Source organism: Physeter macrocephalus, chromosome 18, assembly GCF_002837175.3.
Source record: "Physeter macrocephalus isolate SW-GA chromosome 18, ASM283717v5, whole genome shotgun sequence".
NCBI lineage: Eukaryota > Metazoa > Chordata > Mammalia > Artiodactyla > Physeteridae > Physeter > Physeter macrocephalus.
In genome coordinates, this window is record NC_041231.1 from 51,883,246 (window position 1) to 51,900,267 (window position 17,022).

At 47.1% G+C, this 17,022-nt stretch overlaps 1 protein-coding gene across 2 annotated transcripts in view; it reads right to left on the minus strand.

The window, feature by feature from the left end:
• Positions 1–677: 677 nt before the first annotated feature.
• Positions 678–17,022, minus strand: part of ITGA9 (integrin subunit alpha 9) — a 363,861-nt gene continuing 347,516 nt past the window's right edge. The window contains exons 27-28 of one of the 2 annotated variants that reach the window (XM_024132323.3): positions 12,834–12,953; positions 678–1,441 (exon numbers count right to left, since the gene is read on the minus strand). In XM_024132323.3, the coding sequence (XP_023988091.1) occupies positions 1,343–1,441; positions 12,834–12,953 (219 nt within the window). In that variant the 3' untranslated portion in view covers positions 678–1,342. The other variant, XM_028478504.1, reaches the window with a different exon arrangement.

Consider the following 17,022-nt stretch of genomic DNA (forward strand, 5'->3'; position numbering starts at 1 on the left):
GTACAAGACTATGAAAGCTCAGCTACCTTGTCCCGGGATGGGACAACTCTGAGGCATAACTTACCCTCCAGAGCCCCCCTGCAGGATCAGGCTGAAGACCCCCTGCACGGGACCTGCCCTGAAATGGCTCCCTTACCTGTCTTCCTCCCCTTCTGTGTCCTGCTTCCCTCGTGTCCTTACTGGTGTGCCCTGGGGATACTTCCTTAGTAAGTTACTGCATGAAAATCCTTGTCTCAGGGTCCACTTCTTAAGAACTCCACCTAAGACATGATTAAAAAAAATAAGGACAGGTTGAATGGTCATCTCTGGGAAGGACACTGCAATTACCATTAGCTGGGACAGCAAGAGTGATGGGGACAATGGAGACCTCTGGACTCAAATTAACATGAAAAGATAACACATCACAGCACTCAGACACAAGTCTCTGCTTGGTGGGCACCAATTCAGTCCCGGTGGTATGCGGACTCTGATGCACGATGTCCAGGGTGAGATGCCATTCTGAGGGTTACCAGTGATGAAATGGCATTGCTCCAAGCTTTCATGTCTTAATTTAAGTGGAAGGAGGGTGAAATGTCTGCTCTATAAGGTGATGCAGAACAGACCTCAAGAATCAGGTTTTTCCATCCAAATTCCTGCTGGGAATCTTCCAATGAACGGTACAGATGAAAAAACTCTCTTGGTTCTTTAGCACATTATTCCACACTTGACTCCAGGCAACAGAGATGTGAGATGCCTTCGGGCTCAGCCCCAAACCACAGCTGATATACAGCACCACCCGCTGGGTGGATTCATCACATGAGGTTTCTTCAGATGATTTCATCTGAGAGTCTTCTTTAACAGCAAGTTCCAAAGTACAATAAGATCTTTATCCTTTAACATTTGTATGAATATACAAGTATTTCCAAGGTTTCAGGCCAGATATCAGTGCTTGAGTGAACTATATAACCATTTAATAGAAATAATAAAACATCGATACAAATATAAAGACATAATCAGTATAAAAGGCTTATATTTATAAAAATACTTTTAGGTAACAGTTTTCCCCTGAGGGTTGACCACGCATGTTGCATCCATAAATATCGCCTGGCTCTGCAGCCGGCTTTCCAAAGTTCCGAGTTCAGCTGGAAAAGGAAGTGGTGGTGGTTCCAGTCAGGTGACCTGGCCGAAGTGACTGCCTCAGGTTGGCACCTGGGCTTGAGAGAATGAGGACGAGAACAGCATCGTGGGGCCTCCGAAAAATCTGGAGAAGATTCTTTCTTCCAAATATGGAAGATACAAAGATCAGGAAGACAGGCAAACCACTGGGCCACGTGACCGGGGTGGGGTGGGGTGGGGTGGCAGGTCACTGGTTTTTCTGGACCCAGTCCCAACTGTCTTCATTCTCTTTACGGTTCTTCTCAGCTTCAATAATTTCTTTGTACCTTCTGCGAAAGAAGCCCATCTGAAAGGCAGAAAGAGGAGAGGCCAGGTTAGAGATGCTGGGGAATCAACCATTTTGATTCCCAAGCCACCTGGACCCGGAGGAGGCATGATCTATGCCCACAACTCCTCAGATTGGGCTGATTCAGAAAAAGCATTATGTGGAACCACTTTTCAAAATGCATGGACTTCCTGCAAGCTTTCTTATGATAAGTTGTTTGTTCCTTGTAATGTGCTTCTGGTGGAGTGTTTCCCAAACTGTATGCTGGGGAAAACTAGTTATTGAGCTATTCAGAGGTTGTTTGGGAGTAAAACAGATTCCACGGTCAAATAAGTTTGGAAACGACACACTCTTTAAGAGATTCATAATGTACAGTAGAACAGTAAAGGATCAAATCAACCTTTTAGGAAAGGATTAAGAAAGTCAGGGACTTGATATTTCCCAAGCTTATCTGGCTTTTGATAAATCTATTAATATCCTGAGAGAGATTAACCATTGTAGAATAATTTGATAAGTACTGCTCTCATAAAATAGGAGTTTTAAAGAATCTACAGGTCTGCATCCTATCTTGCTGTCCTCTAGATCTTTCGCTCAAATCTGTGACCCTCGTGAGCTGCCAAGCTGCCGTGCACACAGTTGGCAGTGTGTACCCCCCTAAAACTGGCAACTCTTCCTGAGCCACGATGGTAGTTTCCTTTAGCTTAGTTCTGAAAAGACGCTTCCTTCCGATGTCTATGGCTTTTCATACAGGGTAAGATGAATTTCCATTTCTTTTCACATAGTCAGCATAGGCACTACTGTCATATAAAAGTAACTTTTTGTAGCCCAAAGCTGACCTTTTCTCCCAAGCTCAGGAAGATCTGGTATCTCTTGTCCTGTGATCCCTAGCATTAGTGGCCTCTGTTTCTGAGATCAGACATCCTCCTGCATCTGCCCTTAAACATGACTGACTGGAGTTGGTGTACAAATACCCCAGCTCCCTCTCTCCTTGGGTGCGAAACCCTGAGGTTCATGCTCCGCGTGGAACTTTCCCGCAGTGGTAACCAGCTTGATAACACATCCTTTATTAGCTTCCTTCCCTGCCCTCTCTTCCCTGGTCCCCTATCACTGTTTCCTGAGATTATCTTCCAAATAAATGACTTGCCCTCAAATCCTTGTTTCAATCCTCCTGAATAGGGGAATTGAAAAAGACATGCACCCTTGGCTCGCTGCTGGGAGGCTGTGCTGCAGGTCTATGGTACCACACTGTCACTGGTGTATAATTTACACAGTCATATTTGAAAACCCTTGAGACTAATAATCTCTGCAATCTGCTGCCAATGGGGGATGCACATACAAAACCTGCCCTAAACAAATTGTCAAGCAAATCCAGGCTTGTGGGCACATCTAACTCCTTTGTGCATCTTTCCTCACACTCCTTCACCATGAACCAAGCATCCAGTCTCACTGCACCATCTTCCTACTCCTCAAAAGGGGCTTACTGGTCCAGGTGAAAATGAGAACTGTCAAGAGAGCTGCCAAGACAGCGCTGGTCACCTCCACCCACACTGCCAAGGGAGTCCTGAGAGTTCCCTTTGAGAGCAGTCTGACTGCTGGGAGGGAGTGGAAGCTTCCACAGAACAGTTGGCAAGGGTCTTGTGCTCTGAGCTTCGATCCTCAAGGCCCGTTTCACAGACAGACATTGAGTTCCCTGGATATGTCCTCCCAGCATCAGACCACATCTGTCAGAACCTCACTTTATCACACCCTCATATACTTTTCTCTCGTTAAATCTCTACCACCTTCTGCCTTCTGCAAGGGATGTGGAAAGGAGGCTTGGCTTGAATGTTCTGGATAATTAGAAAAAGGTCGTTGTTGTCATCTTCAAAGTATACCCACAGGAAGCCAGGAAAGCGACCCAAGACTTCATGGAAATGTCTAACTCAGAAGTTACTGCTTGAAATCTCATTCTTGAAAGATAAAGATGTGGTTGACAGGGCGAATGTGTCATGTGCACCTTCTGAGCTGAGGAGAACATAATCATAGAAAGAAGGCTGGATATAACATGAGAATAAGATTCTTTAGCACATGACTCTACCTGCAGATAGTGTGATGTTTCAGTGATCTCGTTACTCACTTTAACTCTAGAGAAGTAACATATCTCTACTGTGGCACCAATCAAGCAGAGCTGTCTGCTCTCTTATCATCTTTCACATTTGTCTCAGGACTCCTACGGATTTGTGCTTTTTATCCCCAGAGCTCAGCATCTCACTGCTACTTACTGCCAGTGATAAGCTGCAAAAATGTCCCTGTATCCATGCCCTGTACCGTGGCTTTGCAGCAAGTCCTATCAGGAGACGGAGTCTATTTTCCACACCCTGAATCTGAGTCGTGACTTGCTATGACAGTTGGGTGCATGGGAGGTGATGCCCTGTCAGTTCCACATTTAGGCCTCAAAGGCCTTGCACACTTCCACTTGCTTTCTCAGAACCCTGCCTGGCTTCCGAGTGAATGACTTTGGTCTTGCTGCTGAAATATGAGTTCACCAGCTGAGGTCCTCCTAGACCCGCCAACCCCCAACTGCTTGCAGGTGTAGGTTTGAGCCCCGCTGAGACAGGAGGACCGCCCTGTTAAGCTCAGTCCAACCCTCAGAACTGTGACCTATGCAGATGGTTGTTGTTTTTAAGTCCCTAAACTTTGGTTTGTTACATAGCAAGAGTTAACTGATACAGAACTCTGTATTTTTTTGCCTGACTTACTGAATGAATCAACACCCACGGGAAGGGTGGCAGAGGGGCAGTCTGACAGGGCTCTAGATGGAAAGAGCATCACTGTGCCCTGTCCTGCTGAACAGACTTTTCTTGTTCATCTCTAAGGAGGAAGAGAGTCGGCTCACCTTCTCACAGCTATGCTGGCATAAGGATTTGATACAGCGTGTGCAATCTAGCAAGGATTTAGAGTGCCTGGCCCAACTCTCACAGGAGGCTCTCCTGTGCTCATGTTTATGTGTGTCATACTTGTTACCAACAAAGTGATGGCATATCATCTCCTGTAGGCATCCAAAAAGCAAGCTCTTTTGTCTCAAGTGGTATGGTGTCAGCGTTAGTCTTTTTTTTTTTAATTTAATTAATTAATTTGGTTGCACCGGGTCTTAGTTGCGGCAGGCAGGCTCCTTAGTTGTGGCTCGCTGGCTCCTTAGTTGTGGCATGCAAACTCTTAGTTGCGGCATGCATGTGGGATCTAGTTCCCTGACCAGGGATCGAACCCAGGCTCCCTACATTGGTAGCTCGGAGTCTTAACCACTGTACCACCAGGGAAGTCCCTCAGCATTAGTCTTGAAAAGTCTACCCCTGATGGCAGTAACCGTAGAGCTTCTTTTAGAAACAGCCTTGCAAACTCTCCACCCCACTCCAGTGTGGCAGGGTATTCAGAGCCCTGTTCCCAACATAACCTGTGTGTAGTCTCATCTTTAGATGGAAGCTTGGAGCTGCCACTGGTGTCTGTCCTTCTTCTTTGGAGCCCATGACCATTTCTTAAAACACAGATCACTCTCATGTCTAGGGAGTGCTGGGTACAGTAGCGCAGGCTGTGCACTGCATATAAGGGGGGGAGGGTGCCACTCATATCAGAGACATGTAAACTTATTACAACTATTTTCCAGCAGATGGCAGTCGGGTGTCTTTTTCTAACAAAATCAGTAGATTTTCTGAATTTTCTGACAGATGGAAGTAAAGCTTCTGGAGGAAGGGGCGCTGTTTACTTGTGTGCACAAAGATGCCATATAGTCTAGAGGTGGTTCTGTCAAATTAATATTGTTTCTTATGTGATGAAACGAATTCCATTTCAGAAAAACACAATATCACCTTTGTGCTGTTGTTTAGAGCCCGGTTTTGGCTTTTGATGTAGAACCTAAAGCCCAGGCTCTGAGTTTACCAAGCCAGGGTTCCCCAAACAACTGTGTCATGCCAGGCCTGCCCAGTGCCATAGGACCTACTCAGAAGGGTTGGACAGGAGAGGTGCCGCATGGGGAGCCTGGAGTTCTGAGTACTGCTCACGCTTGGCCACAGGGCAGGTCATTTCCTGGCTCTGAACCCCAGTATCTTTGTCTCTGCCCAAGAGATCGATGGCATTCTCAGACCTCTTCTAGCCCTGAAACACAATGAAAGCTTTTTATGTTGGTCCCCAAAACAAACTCGGGACTGCAGCCTATGGGCCATACAGCTGGGTATCCAGTCCTCACACGCAGGAGGCACAAGGCACAGAGTACTTGCCTGGTATCATTTTTTCTCAAAGCGTTTTTGGAAAATTAAATTTCCAATTTTTATATTAAAACTATTTTAAAACTATTTATTAAAACTAACTCATGGATATGTTATAAAGTTTAAAGTTTAAAACTCTTAAACACTAAGATAACTCAAGACTTCAAAGACATTTCTCTCCTGCAGCAGGCCTACACTCTCACCGTCACTAGTACTCGTGGTTACTTTGGGGAAAACCTTGGAGAGATGCTGGGCAAACCTACATTTTCCCAGCCAGCTGAGCCCACACTGAGGGTGCTGGGAAATGAGCCGTGATGAGTTAAGATGGACCCTCAGCAGCCCCGCACTCAATTCCAGTCCAGCGGAGTATGTGTTTTCCTCCACTTTTTCTGGATCCTTCCAGGGCTTGCTTTGCCACTTGAGGGGCAAAAGGCTCTGTTTATAACTGCTGTCTGTAGCAGAGGGAACACTCATGGAAACCCTACAGGAAGGGAGACTCCAGCCAAACTCGGCTCCCCTGGAAGCTGAGGGAGTAGGGGTTTTCTGGCTTCTTGTCTGTGCCGCTCCTGAGGGGGAGCTGCGGCCCCACAGGGCAGCTCCCTCAGCCCTCCGGACAGATTCACACAACTTTCTGATATAAACGTGTATCAAAAAAGCTGCCAGAAAACTCCTAGGGGAACAGCAGGTTTCCCCTGAATGGCCCTAATTAGGAAGATTCTGAGAGGGGCCTGGGGCCCAGGAAAACGTGAGAATGACTGGGTTCTGGGGTCCACAGCCTACAGCACCAGCCTCCTCCTTCCCAGCCCAGTTCGGGGTGAGTGAAGGGTGGCCGCACGACCCCACGGTCTCTGGTCTCTGGGCAGATGCCCACCCCCTCCTCCCTGGCTTTTGGATTGCCTCCTGGGCAGCTATTCCAAGGGCCTTGGACACACTCCTTCTTTGGACTAACTCAGAGCCTCATGTTTATGGGTCCTTTCAAGTTCCTTGACTATTTACATAGCACGTCTCTGTCTCGAGATGTCAACAGTGCAACATCAGCCCAATATTTACTTCCAAACATAAATAAGTCCCCAATGAGTGTCTCTGGCACATGGTCTTAATTGAGACAGTGCGAAGGGTGTGTGTGTGTGTGCACGTATGTCTGTGAGTTTTCATTTTCTCTGCAGGAGAAACAAGGATGGGTTCTCACAGCCCAGCTAGAGGACAGGTGATAACCCCAATGACCTCTGGAGGGGCTGCCAAACACCTACCCATCCGCTGGGCCATTTCACAGATTTATTTTTCCAAGTATTTCTGCTTGAGGTCAGCAGGAATGCTCTTACATGAAAACCAGGAGCCCCAAACCAGCTCTGGAGCAGCAGGCTCTTGGAACAGGCCCGGCTGACAGAGGGTTCGAGACAGTCCTTCTGAAGGATGGTGGCAAACCCACTGCACAGCCCACCTCTATACCACTTGTGAGAAGGCAGAGCTGGCAGGTCCTGGGCCTTTTGGGAAGAGGCTGGTCATGGGGCTGGCCAGGCCATGGCACTGCCCTTTGCTCCAGGCCATCTCACTGGCAAAAGGGGCCAACAGGAGAGAAGGGAAAGGTTCCTGGGCTGGAAGCAGTAGAGGAGGATACAGAGTTTTCTCCTTCACTGAGTAGTGGCCTGTGTGTTTTGGCAAACTGTACAAGGGAGCGAGGAGAGGGGGAGAGAGAGGGAGAGAGAAGCCTGGGGCCCTAAATGAGGCTTTTCCTCTTGAAGAAAAAACATCCCAGCATCTCCACTCTCACCACTTGACTCAAAGGCTGGCTTGATGAGTTGAAGGCACTTTTTTAAAGGTGCAAGTCACATATACCCTCTGAATAATGAAATTCCTCCTATAAACAGGCCTTTATGATTGTCTTGAAGAGGCACAGGGCCCAGGCCATTTCAAACCCAAACAGGAGCCAAACGAAAGGAGAGGGGACTAATTTGGATTTTTCTCCCTTAAAAGAGTTTCCTATTTCAAAGTTTTCTTCCTGCACGGTGGCTTGGCAGGCTACTGTAATCCTCGCACAGAAAGTTTAAATTATGGCTCCCAGTGTCTGCTAACAGCTCGGCTCTGGGAAGGCTGATTAGGATCCATTTCAGAATGTGAAGAAGGGTCTGGTTAGCTTGGGGCCCTCGTTGTGGATTTTGCACCGGAGCCAGGACCTGCTGCGACCAAGCATGAGACAGCGCCTGATGTGCCACCGGCCGACCCTCTGGAAGGCCCCGGAGGAGAGAAGGAGGCTGAGCATTAGGCAGGGAGCCTGGAGTTCGGCTCTGGAGAAGGTATTTGCTGACCCTATAAGGGGTTTCTGTTTCAGATAAACAGGGGATGATGGGCATGTTGGTAGAACCACGGTGACATGTAGGAGGTGTGGCACAGGATCTTTGCCTGGCCAAGTGCTGCTTACCCCTCAGGATGTGCTTGGCTCAGCCTCGGTCACTTAACTGCTTTCCCCAGTCTTTACGACGGAGTGAGGGCTCTGCTGCTTATTACCTCTGTCCCTTCACCCCGAGCCGGCCACTTCGCAGGGATCTGTTTGCTGAGTGAAGGCACCGGCCAGCTCACAAGTGTAAAGCATGCTAACTCGCAGGCCTGCATGGCACAGAAAATCCATCCGCACTGGGCCAGCCGCCTTGTTCTGTTTTTGATACCATGCCACCATCCTTGTACATTTTGGGGAACAACCATTTTGGGCTCATGAGCTCAAGGCAATGGCAAGCAACCATAGGTAGCAGTGTCAGGTGCTACACCAAAGGGAACTTCAAGAGATGTGGCTCTAGAAAGGAAAGAGGACTTGAACATTGCCCACCTGTCTTCAAAGGCTCTAGTGAAGTGTTTACTCATCAGCAGTGGCAACTGGGTACCATGCAGTGACTTTCCCCTTGAAAGGACTGGAGGGAATGATATGTGAAATACGGTAATAAGCCAGAAGCAGTTAGACCTCCCATCTAACTCAAATATTAGGCCCATTAATCAATGGATTTCCGTGCACTGAATTGTCAATATTAGACCTCTATACATAATGCATGTTTCTTAGGTTATAGACATAGGAATCCAAGTTGACAAGAGGTCTGTAGCTGATTCACAGACATAGAGAACAGACTTGTGGTTGCCAACCGGGAGGGGGATGGAGGAAGGATGGATTGGGAGTTTGGGATTAGCATATGTAAACTATTATATATAGGATGAATAAACAACAAGGTCCTACTGTATAGCACAGGGAACTATATTCAGATAAACCATAATGGAAAAGAATATGAAAAAGAGTGTATATATGTGTATAACTGAATCATTTTGCTGTACAGCAGAAATTAACACAACATTGTAAATCAACTATACTTCAATAAAATAAATAAAAAACAAAAGAGGTCTGCAGTTGAAGTTTTAGAAATATGTAGGTCTTCAGAATAATCCTACATTTCATCTGCCCTTTTCAGTGTCCTATAAAGTCATTCCATTTAGTTAGTCCTTCAGGAGAAAAATATTTTTCCTAAAGAAACTCCTCTGCTGAGCTCCTTACTGCGCTGTCGCTGTGCCTGAAGAGACTACCCACTCTGAATGTTGAGTGCGTTCATGAACCCTGCACCGAGGTTTACTTTTTTTTCCTCCAAGGAGCTCAATCATAATTTTATCTATGACACAATGGAAGAGAGATGAGGTTTCATCTACTTCAGAACAACAAAACTTCCAGTTAGGCTAACTGTCCTTTGCCATAGTGAGTTTTACAGAAAAGATTAAGATTTTGCCCATATTGCTGAATATCATGTATGTGATAGACAAAAGATGGCCACTAATTCTTCGCTACTCCTCCCACTGGGTGGCAGAGTCTCTTTCCTGTTCCTTGACTCTAGGCTGGCACGTGACTGCTTTGACCAACAGAGTACAGCAGGATGATGCCATGCCAGTTCTGGGCCAGACTTTCAGAGGACTAGCAGCTCTCACCATGCTCTCCCAGAGCTGAAGCCACCATGTAAAACGTCAGCACACTCTGCTGGAAGGGCCACATATAGAGGCCCTGAATCTACACGGAGAGAGGGAGGGGCCTGGCAGAGTCCAGCCTTCCAGCCATCTCCACCCAAGGTGCCAGGCATGTGAATAAAATTGTCCTGTGAAGTGAAGCAGACCAGCCTAGCCACCAGGTGAATGCCCTTGTGTGACACCACTCAGTGTCACTTGGAGCAGAAGAATCATCCAGCCAAACCCTTCCTGAATTCCTGACCTCTACATTTGTTAGGCAGAAGGGAACTCAATTTGGTGGCAATTTGTTGTGCGGCCATAGCTACCCAGTACCGTATAAAAGACTGTAATTTAGGCAATAGCACCACTGACAACCGTGAAACCCTGCTGGAGTGAAAGCCTTTAGGGTATCTGCCTAGTTTCCTTCTAAGATTAGCCCCCATCCCCAGCCCTACGTGGCCTCCCCAAACCTCCACACTGCATCTTCCTCCTGCGCTGGCCGTAGCTGTCTGGACGTGAGAGACATGTGACCCAGCCCGGGCTGGTCAGATTCTCTCTCTGCCACCTCCTGGCCTCTTGCCACAGTTGTAGACATTTGACTCGAGCTGAGCCACTCAGATTCTCTCTCCCAGGCTTGTAGGATTGGGACTCAGAGGGGGCTGATCAGTCTGTGTCTGTGGCTAGAAGTTTTGATGGCATCACTCACCAGCTTTCTCAGAGCTGTTCTAGACCCTTCCTTCCTTCAGCAGTTAAGATGACCTTGTCTGGTTAAGGCCCCTCGACCACCACCACTCTGCTTTCATGGCCAGTCCATGGCAGCGGGTGATGTCTGCCTTCTCGGGCCCTGGTTCTTTGGATCACACACAGCTGGGTGGCCTCAGGGTGCTGGCCACCCCATGACACCCCCTCCTGACACACCACATTCTTTAAAGAAACATGGTAGAAGCAAAGTGAAGCAGATGGCAGTTGGAAGGAGGGGGGAGGGTGTGCTCAGGAGAGGGGACACTCCTGAGTGGCAGAGCCAAGTGGGGGGCCCAGAGGGAAGGGGTGGGACACAGCCACCCCACTTCCCACTCTGTGTCCCTGTCTGGTCCCGTGCACCCAGCAGTGGAGGACGGTGTTCCCTCTCTTCTGAAATGTCCATACAAAGGCAGAAGGAAGTATCTCTCTCTCACACACACACAAACACACACACACACCCCCAAAGCCCTTACTGTCTTCAGATCCCAAACACTGAGCTGGCTTTGTTCTATACCCCGAGACCAGACATCTTGGCAGGAAGGAGTTGGAGTTGAAGAAAAGGGAGAATTAAGACTCTATCTGGCCACGCAGATTAAACAAACAACAAATGGGCAGGTTTTTCAAAAAAGGTAATATCCGCTCCTGGTAAATATACATGAAAATGGGCACTTTTGATACACTGCTCGTATAACCTTTCCAGAGGGCAACTCGTAACATGTAATAAAAGGCTTAAAATACGCATTTCTTTTGACTCGGTAATTCCATTTCTAGGGTTTCATCTTAAGGACATAATGAAGGATTTGTGCAAATATTTGGCTCCAAGTATATTCACAGTGGCACTGTTACAAGAAGTGTGAAACCAGAAGCCGTGTGAATGAATCCCAACATCCGAGGACTGGGATCTGCCATACACCTGCAGCCTGAGGGCAGAGCTGGACACGGGTTTTTAACAATAGGGAAAGACTTTCATAATTTTGCATTCAGGGAAAGCTAGGATGTAAAATAGTAAATGGGATGTCCAAAAAGCATGGGAACCTGAGATAAACTTATTCTCAAGTAATATGCTCAATATATTTTTCTTCAACCTCCAATACTTTTTTCAGGTGAAGTCTAACTGTCAATCTGAAAAGATGTACAACAAAAACACTAATTTCCCTGTTTCTAGATTTCTTGGATACTCTGAAGTATATTTACTATACTTTTTTCAGATTGATAATTGAACTCATTGCTTTAATTTTAGAGGTCCTGCACCTGAAAATGTATGGGGTATTTTACTGGAGAATTTAACACACTATTCACAAATAAGTGGGTGCTATGAGAATGCCTGGTCTCTGTCTATTATGTAGTGAAAAAGTTCAAGAAGAGACAATGCTGGTCTCACCACGGTTATTTCTGGGATGGGGACTCCTGTGTATCTGACAAATTCTTTGCTTACTGACGTGTGTCTATGTTTGATCAATAAATACAAATTATTTTGGAATCCCAAAGAAACTAATTATTTGAATTTAAAGGATCCATCCATAATCATGTAAGAGGCTGTTTCCACCTGCCTCTGAAACCTGGAACACTGGAAAAGCAGGGACTTGGTGTCAGGAAGTCCCAGCTGTGGTCCCTGGTGCTGCTGTAGGAGCTGGGGACACAGTGGAAACAAGAACAGACAAGACCCAACTCACGTGGCACACTACCATCCCGTGGAAGAGACAGACCTTCCTCAGATAATGACTCTGAAACCATTACTGATGAATACAGAGGCCCTAAAGTCAAGGATGCTAGGTGTCTGAGAGAAGAACGCAGGGCAAAGAAACCATCCTAGAATTGGGGGTGAGGACACCCCTTTCTTCTTGAGAAAGTGACAAGAGGCAAGATGTGAAGGTTGAGCAGGTGCTCCCTGGTGAAGGAGGCAGGGCAAATCTACCCCCTGAGGCACCTAAGAATGAACCCCCATGGGGTTGGGAGAAGTTCTGATGAAGCTACCCAGGCAGCACTCCAGACATACAGCCCATCGCCATTACTAGAGTCTTCTGGGCAGAAATCTTTTCCATATTCCACATGGGAAAAGAACAAAGAATGGCTCTGAAGTTTCTTTTTTTGTTTTTGTGCCAAGTAAAGGAGTTAACCATCCCCGTCCCAGTCCCAGCTGTTACTCCCCAAGCTTGTGCGTTGGAGTGAGGCTCCCACCACCCTGTGTTAGGACTGGTGGCAACTCTGCTAGGGAAGGCAGGAGAAGAGGGGTAAGATTTTAGGGTTCCCTCTAAAGCGGTCCAGTCCTCTGGTGTGAATGGCCTCAGGAGAAGCCCAGACTCCATTCACTGCCTGGAGGGGACCCTGCCCTCCTTTCATTGTACCTGAACTGAGAAGGAAGTTCCACCAGGAAACCTTTTCCAACGATGAGCTCTAGCCCTGCTGAGGCAGGAGAGGTGGGTGTCTGGTCGGGGACTCCCTGGGGACCTGCGCTCTCCACTCACCTTCCAGAGCAGCACAGCCAGCAGCAGGAAGATGAGGATTCCCACCAGCAAGCTGATGGCAATGATCCACCCCACGACGTAGCCTCGGGGCTCCAGATTGTGCAACGCCTCGAAGACCACCTAGGAGGCAAAGCAGAAGTGAGATGGTTCCCAAGTGGAAGCACCCACCACATGAGGGGACCCAGCCTGGGCTTGACATTGGGACTGAACTGGAGAGATGTGTCCAGACTGCTGTTACTCTAAAATGGGCTCTGTTGAGTGCTTTCCTGGGTGTATACGGATGGATTTTTCACAAGGACCTGAAAAGGCACTTGAAATCGCAGCCCCAGTTCTTGAAAGGGCTGTAATGACAACAGGCCTGATTTAAGTATCACGAAGTGAACATAAGTGTGGTGAAAAACTAAGAGGACGCACTATGTTCTTGATTCAGAACAGACAATAACAGTCTCTGTTTTATTATGATTTTGAAACAAAGGGCATGGGCGTGTGCTCCAGGTTAAGACAGTACTTCTTTCTGAGTGTTCTGTGCACTGTGTAACTTAGTGTGATTACTCAATTAATGCCAGTTTCCCCAGTAGACTGTGGACCTCAAGGGCTGGGCACAGTTTGCCTTAGGTCTCATGGCGATGCCTAGCACACTAAAAGCACTCACTCAAGGAGCGGAGCCCTGGTCTCCAATGGGAGCCATAGGTCCTCAGAGCCCATGTCTCAGTGGGGCAAGTTTTCCCAACTTTGATGGAATCTCAGTGGTGTGCTGGCTCACATCAATGGTGCCAATGGTGTGCATCTCTTCCCAGCTCCACATCTAAGGATGTTACAATGCTATTTTGAAATGGTCCATCACAAGAGTATTTATACCACCTAAAGTGGCGCACAAATCAGGGCGCCCCACCCTCCTGCCAGAGAAGTGATAGCTTAACACGTGCTAGCTCAACGCTGACTGTACTATTTGGCTCTATTTTCACCCCACTGGTCACAGTGGAGTTTATTTTTGTAGAATTCAAAGCATCCATTGTGTCCTCTACAGACAATCCCCTAACACCCCACCGTCCCGTTCAAGCTCCTCTTTGCTGAAGAGACAGAAATCTCAGCTCCGGGCAGCCACTGTCTCCCTTGGCTGCAGACAGGCTGGCCCAGCCACAGGGCTTTGTCCAAGCTAGGCCGTGTGCTTGGAATGCCCAGTCCCTCCTTGGAGAAGGCCTATGTAAACCTGGCTCAACCCTGAAAGCCAGCTGATTTTTTTGCCTGGCAGGAAGCCTCGCTGGTTATGGGAGCACCCCTTGCTCAAGCCTCAGCGGTGACTGGTCACAGAACTGAGTTGATACTAGTGCTATTTATGTTACCTTTTTAGGGCCTGGCTTCCCTCTCTCTGTAACATTTCTTGAATGCTCCTCTGTGTCAGGCTCTGTGCTTTTCTTGCAATCTCTTGTCTAACTCACACAATCACCCCAGGAGGTCTTTAGCACCTATTTTACACAGCAGGACATGGAGGCCCAGAGAGGACAAGGATTTGCTCTGGGCCATGTAGCTTAAAATGCAGAGTCAGGATTTGAACTCAGGTCTACCCAACCCCAAACTCCCAATCTAAGCTGGTCACTAGCACACCATAGAGTACCTGGCTGACAGTGGCTCTTTAAAGATTATCTGTCAATTAAATGGATCATTTACTGTCTCTTCCCTGGTGATAAGGAAAGCAAACACAATCACCTTTGTCTCAACTGTCTTCATTCCCACAGCTGGGGTGTGGGGGGGGTGCTGGGGGAGGGGAGGATGGTCATCCATAAGGCAGATCCTGAATCCAAAACATTATCTCTAGGGAAACCAGAGCAGAAACCATTCCTTCCTATGTTGGGACAGATCAAAGAAAACTGCCTACAGAACACAGTAGTCACTTCTGGGAATGGAAATAAGGCCTCTTTTCAGCACATACTCACTAGCTGTGTGACCTTGGACAGGGTACTTTATCTCTCTGAGCCTCAGTTCTCTCCTCTATAAAACAGGGGTAGAACAGCACCTCCCCAGAGAACTGAAGGGGCTAACGCATGCAGAGCGATTGGCAGAGCCCACCCCTGACACATGGCAGGTGCTCCCATCAGCATAATTAGCACTGTTGGCAGAGAGATTTCTTTTGAGGTTGTGCATGGTTGGCTGGCACCCTTTTTAATTTTAAAAAACTATTTATTGAAGTCTAATATACATAGAGAACAGTCTACATAACCTAAGTGCACAGCTCACTGTATTTTCACCAACTGAATGCGAAATGCATCTGTGTAGCCAGCACCCAGATCGAGATGCAGGATGGGACCAGCTGCTGAGAAGCCCCCTTCACGCTCTCTTCCAGTCACAGCCCCCACGAAGGGTAATCGTTGTCCTGACGGCCAAGAGCCTAGATGAGCATCACTGCTTTTGTCCACGCTCTACCTGGAAGGACTTCTTTCTTCCACATTAGGTTTGGGAGATTCCTCCAGGCTGGAGCATGGCATTCTCATTGCTGTGTGAATACACCTCGATTTATTTATCCATTCTACCCGGTTTGGGGCTATTACAAAGAGGGATTTTCAGACATGAGGCGATCCTGAAGGAGGAATATGTGGGGGTGAGAGGTGGTGGGACAGAAATGGGCTGTGAAGTCTGTCATCTTAAGCCTACTCTTTTCTATCTGGTTCAAATTAGAGATTTCTGTCTTTAAAGACAGATAGATTCATGTCTTTGAGTTACTGCCCCTAAAAGCTGTGGATCAAATCACCTCCCACATTCAGAATCTCTTGTGGTGTCTTGCACAGGTCAACTATGAAGCACCGTGGCTAAGAGGGGCACCCTTGGGCAACCAAGACAAACTTCTCAGTTTCCTCCTCTGTGAAATGGGCAAGTAAGATAGTGTCTGAAAGTTCCTGGTCTCTGGTCGCAGTGAAAATCTGCTGAACCTTCCTGTTGACAATGAGACAGGCTGTGGGCTCCGTGGGGTCAGCTGTAAAGTCCAGAACCTTGGATCACCCCAAGAGCCGCACAGGGACGCTGCCTGCCCGCAGTGTCTGAAATGCGTATCCTGGCAAAGCTACCTTGGAGGTCTGGTTTTGTAGATACAGAGACAGTGAAGAGTATCCACTACAGTTTAGTCTGGCAAATTCCACAAGAATGCCCTGGCACTTCCCCGGAATGTGTGCTTAATCTTTTATTATTTTTAGTGATGCCGTTCATCATCTTGGACGTGTGCTTTCTGCTTTGGCAAAGCTGGTTCCTGCACATCGCGACTCTAATAAATTCATTAAGTGGAAGGATCTGAGCAGCCTGAAGTTCTAAGAAGTCACATCTTAGATAAAAACCCAAAGAAACAGCACCATGGACCACAGAGAGAAGTAGAAAGCACCGACAATCCAGTCTGGTCGCCACCACTAAAGAGCAGGATGATCCTGGTGAAGCCCTTATACCTCTTTATTTTAATTCAAAAATTAAAAAAAAAATTTTGAATCAGCCCATGGTATTTTTTCATTTTTTAAAATTGAAGTATAGTTGATTTACAATATTATATTAGTTTCAGGTATACAGCATGGTGATTCTGTATTTTTACAGATTATACTCCATTAAAAGTTATTACAAGATAATGGCTATAACTCCTTGTGCTACACAATAAATCTTTCTTGCTTATCTATTTTATACATAGTAGTTTGTCTCTCTTAATCCCATCCCCGGTGCCTCTTTAAATATCTTTTCTCCACCTCCCCAGTTACTGCTCCAATTCAAGCCTGAGTTTCTGTCACCAGCACTATTTCAGGAGCTTTGGAGGAGCCTTCCTGCTGTTAGAGTTGTCTTCCTAAAGCACAGGCCTCATCATGCACTTCTCAGTTTATACTACAGATGGTTTCCCTTTATACCAAATATACATTTCAGGGTACCAGGCTCTTTACAATCTGGTCTTCTTCCTACCTTTCCAGACCCTGGCAGGACCTGTACTCACATTCTAGCTGGTTAGAGTTATCTCCCTGTGGGACCTGTGGCCTCCTGCCTGTCTGCAGCCTGCTTTTGCCACCTTGGAAGACTCTTCCATTCCTGTCCAGTTGACAAACTCCAATACTGCTTATCTTACAAATGTTCATATCCTTTGATCCATTAATTCTGTACTTGGAAATTTACTCATAGGCAAGAAACATAAAGTACAGGAAAAGTTTTATATTCGAAGATGTTCACTGCA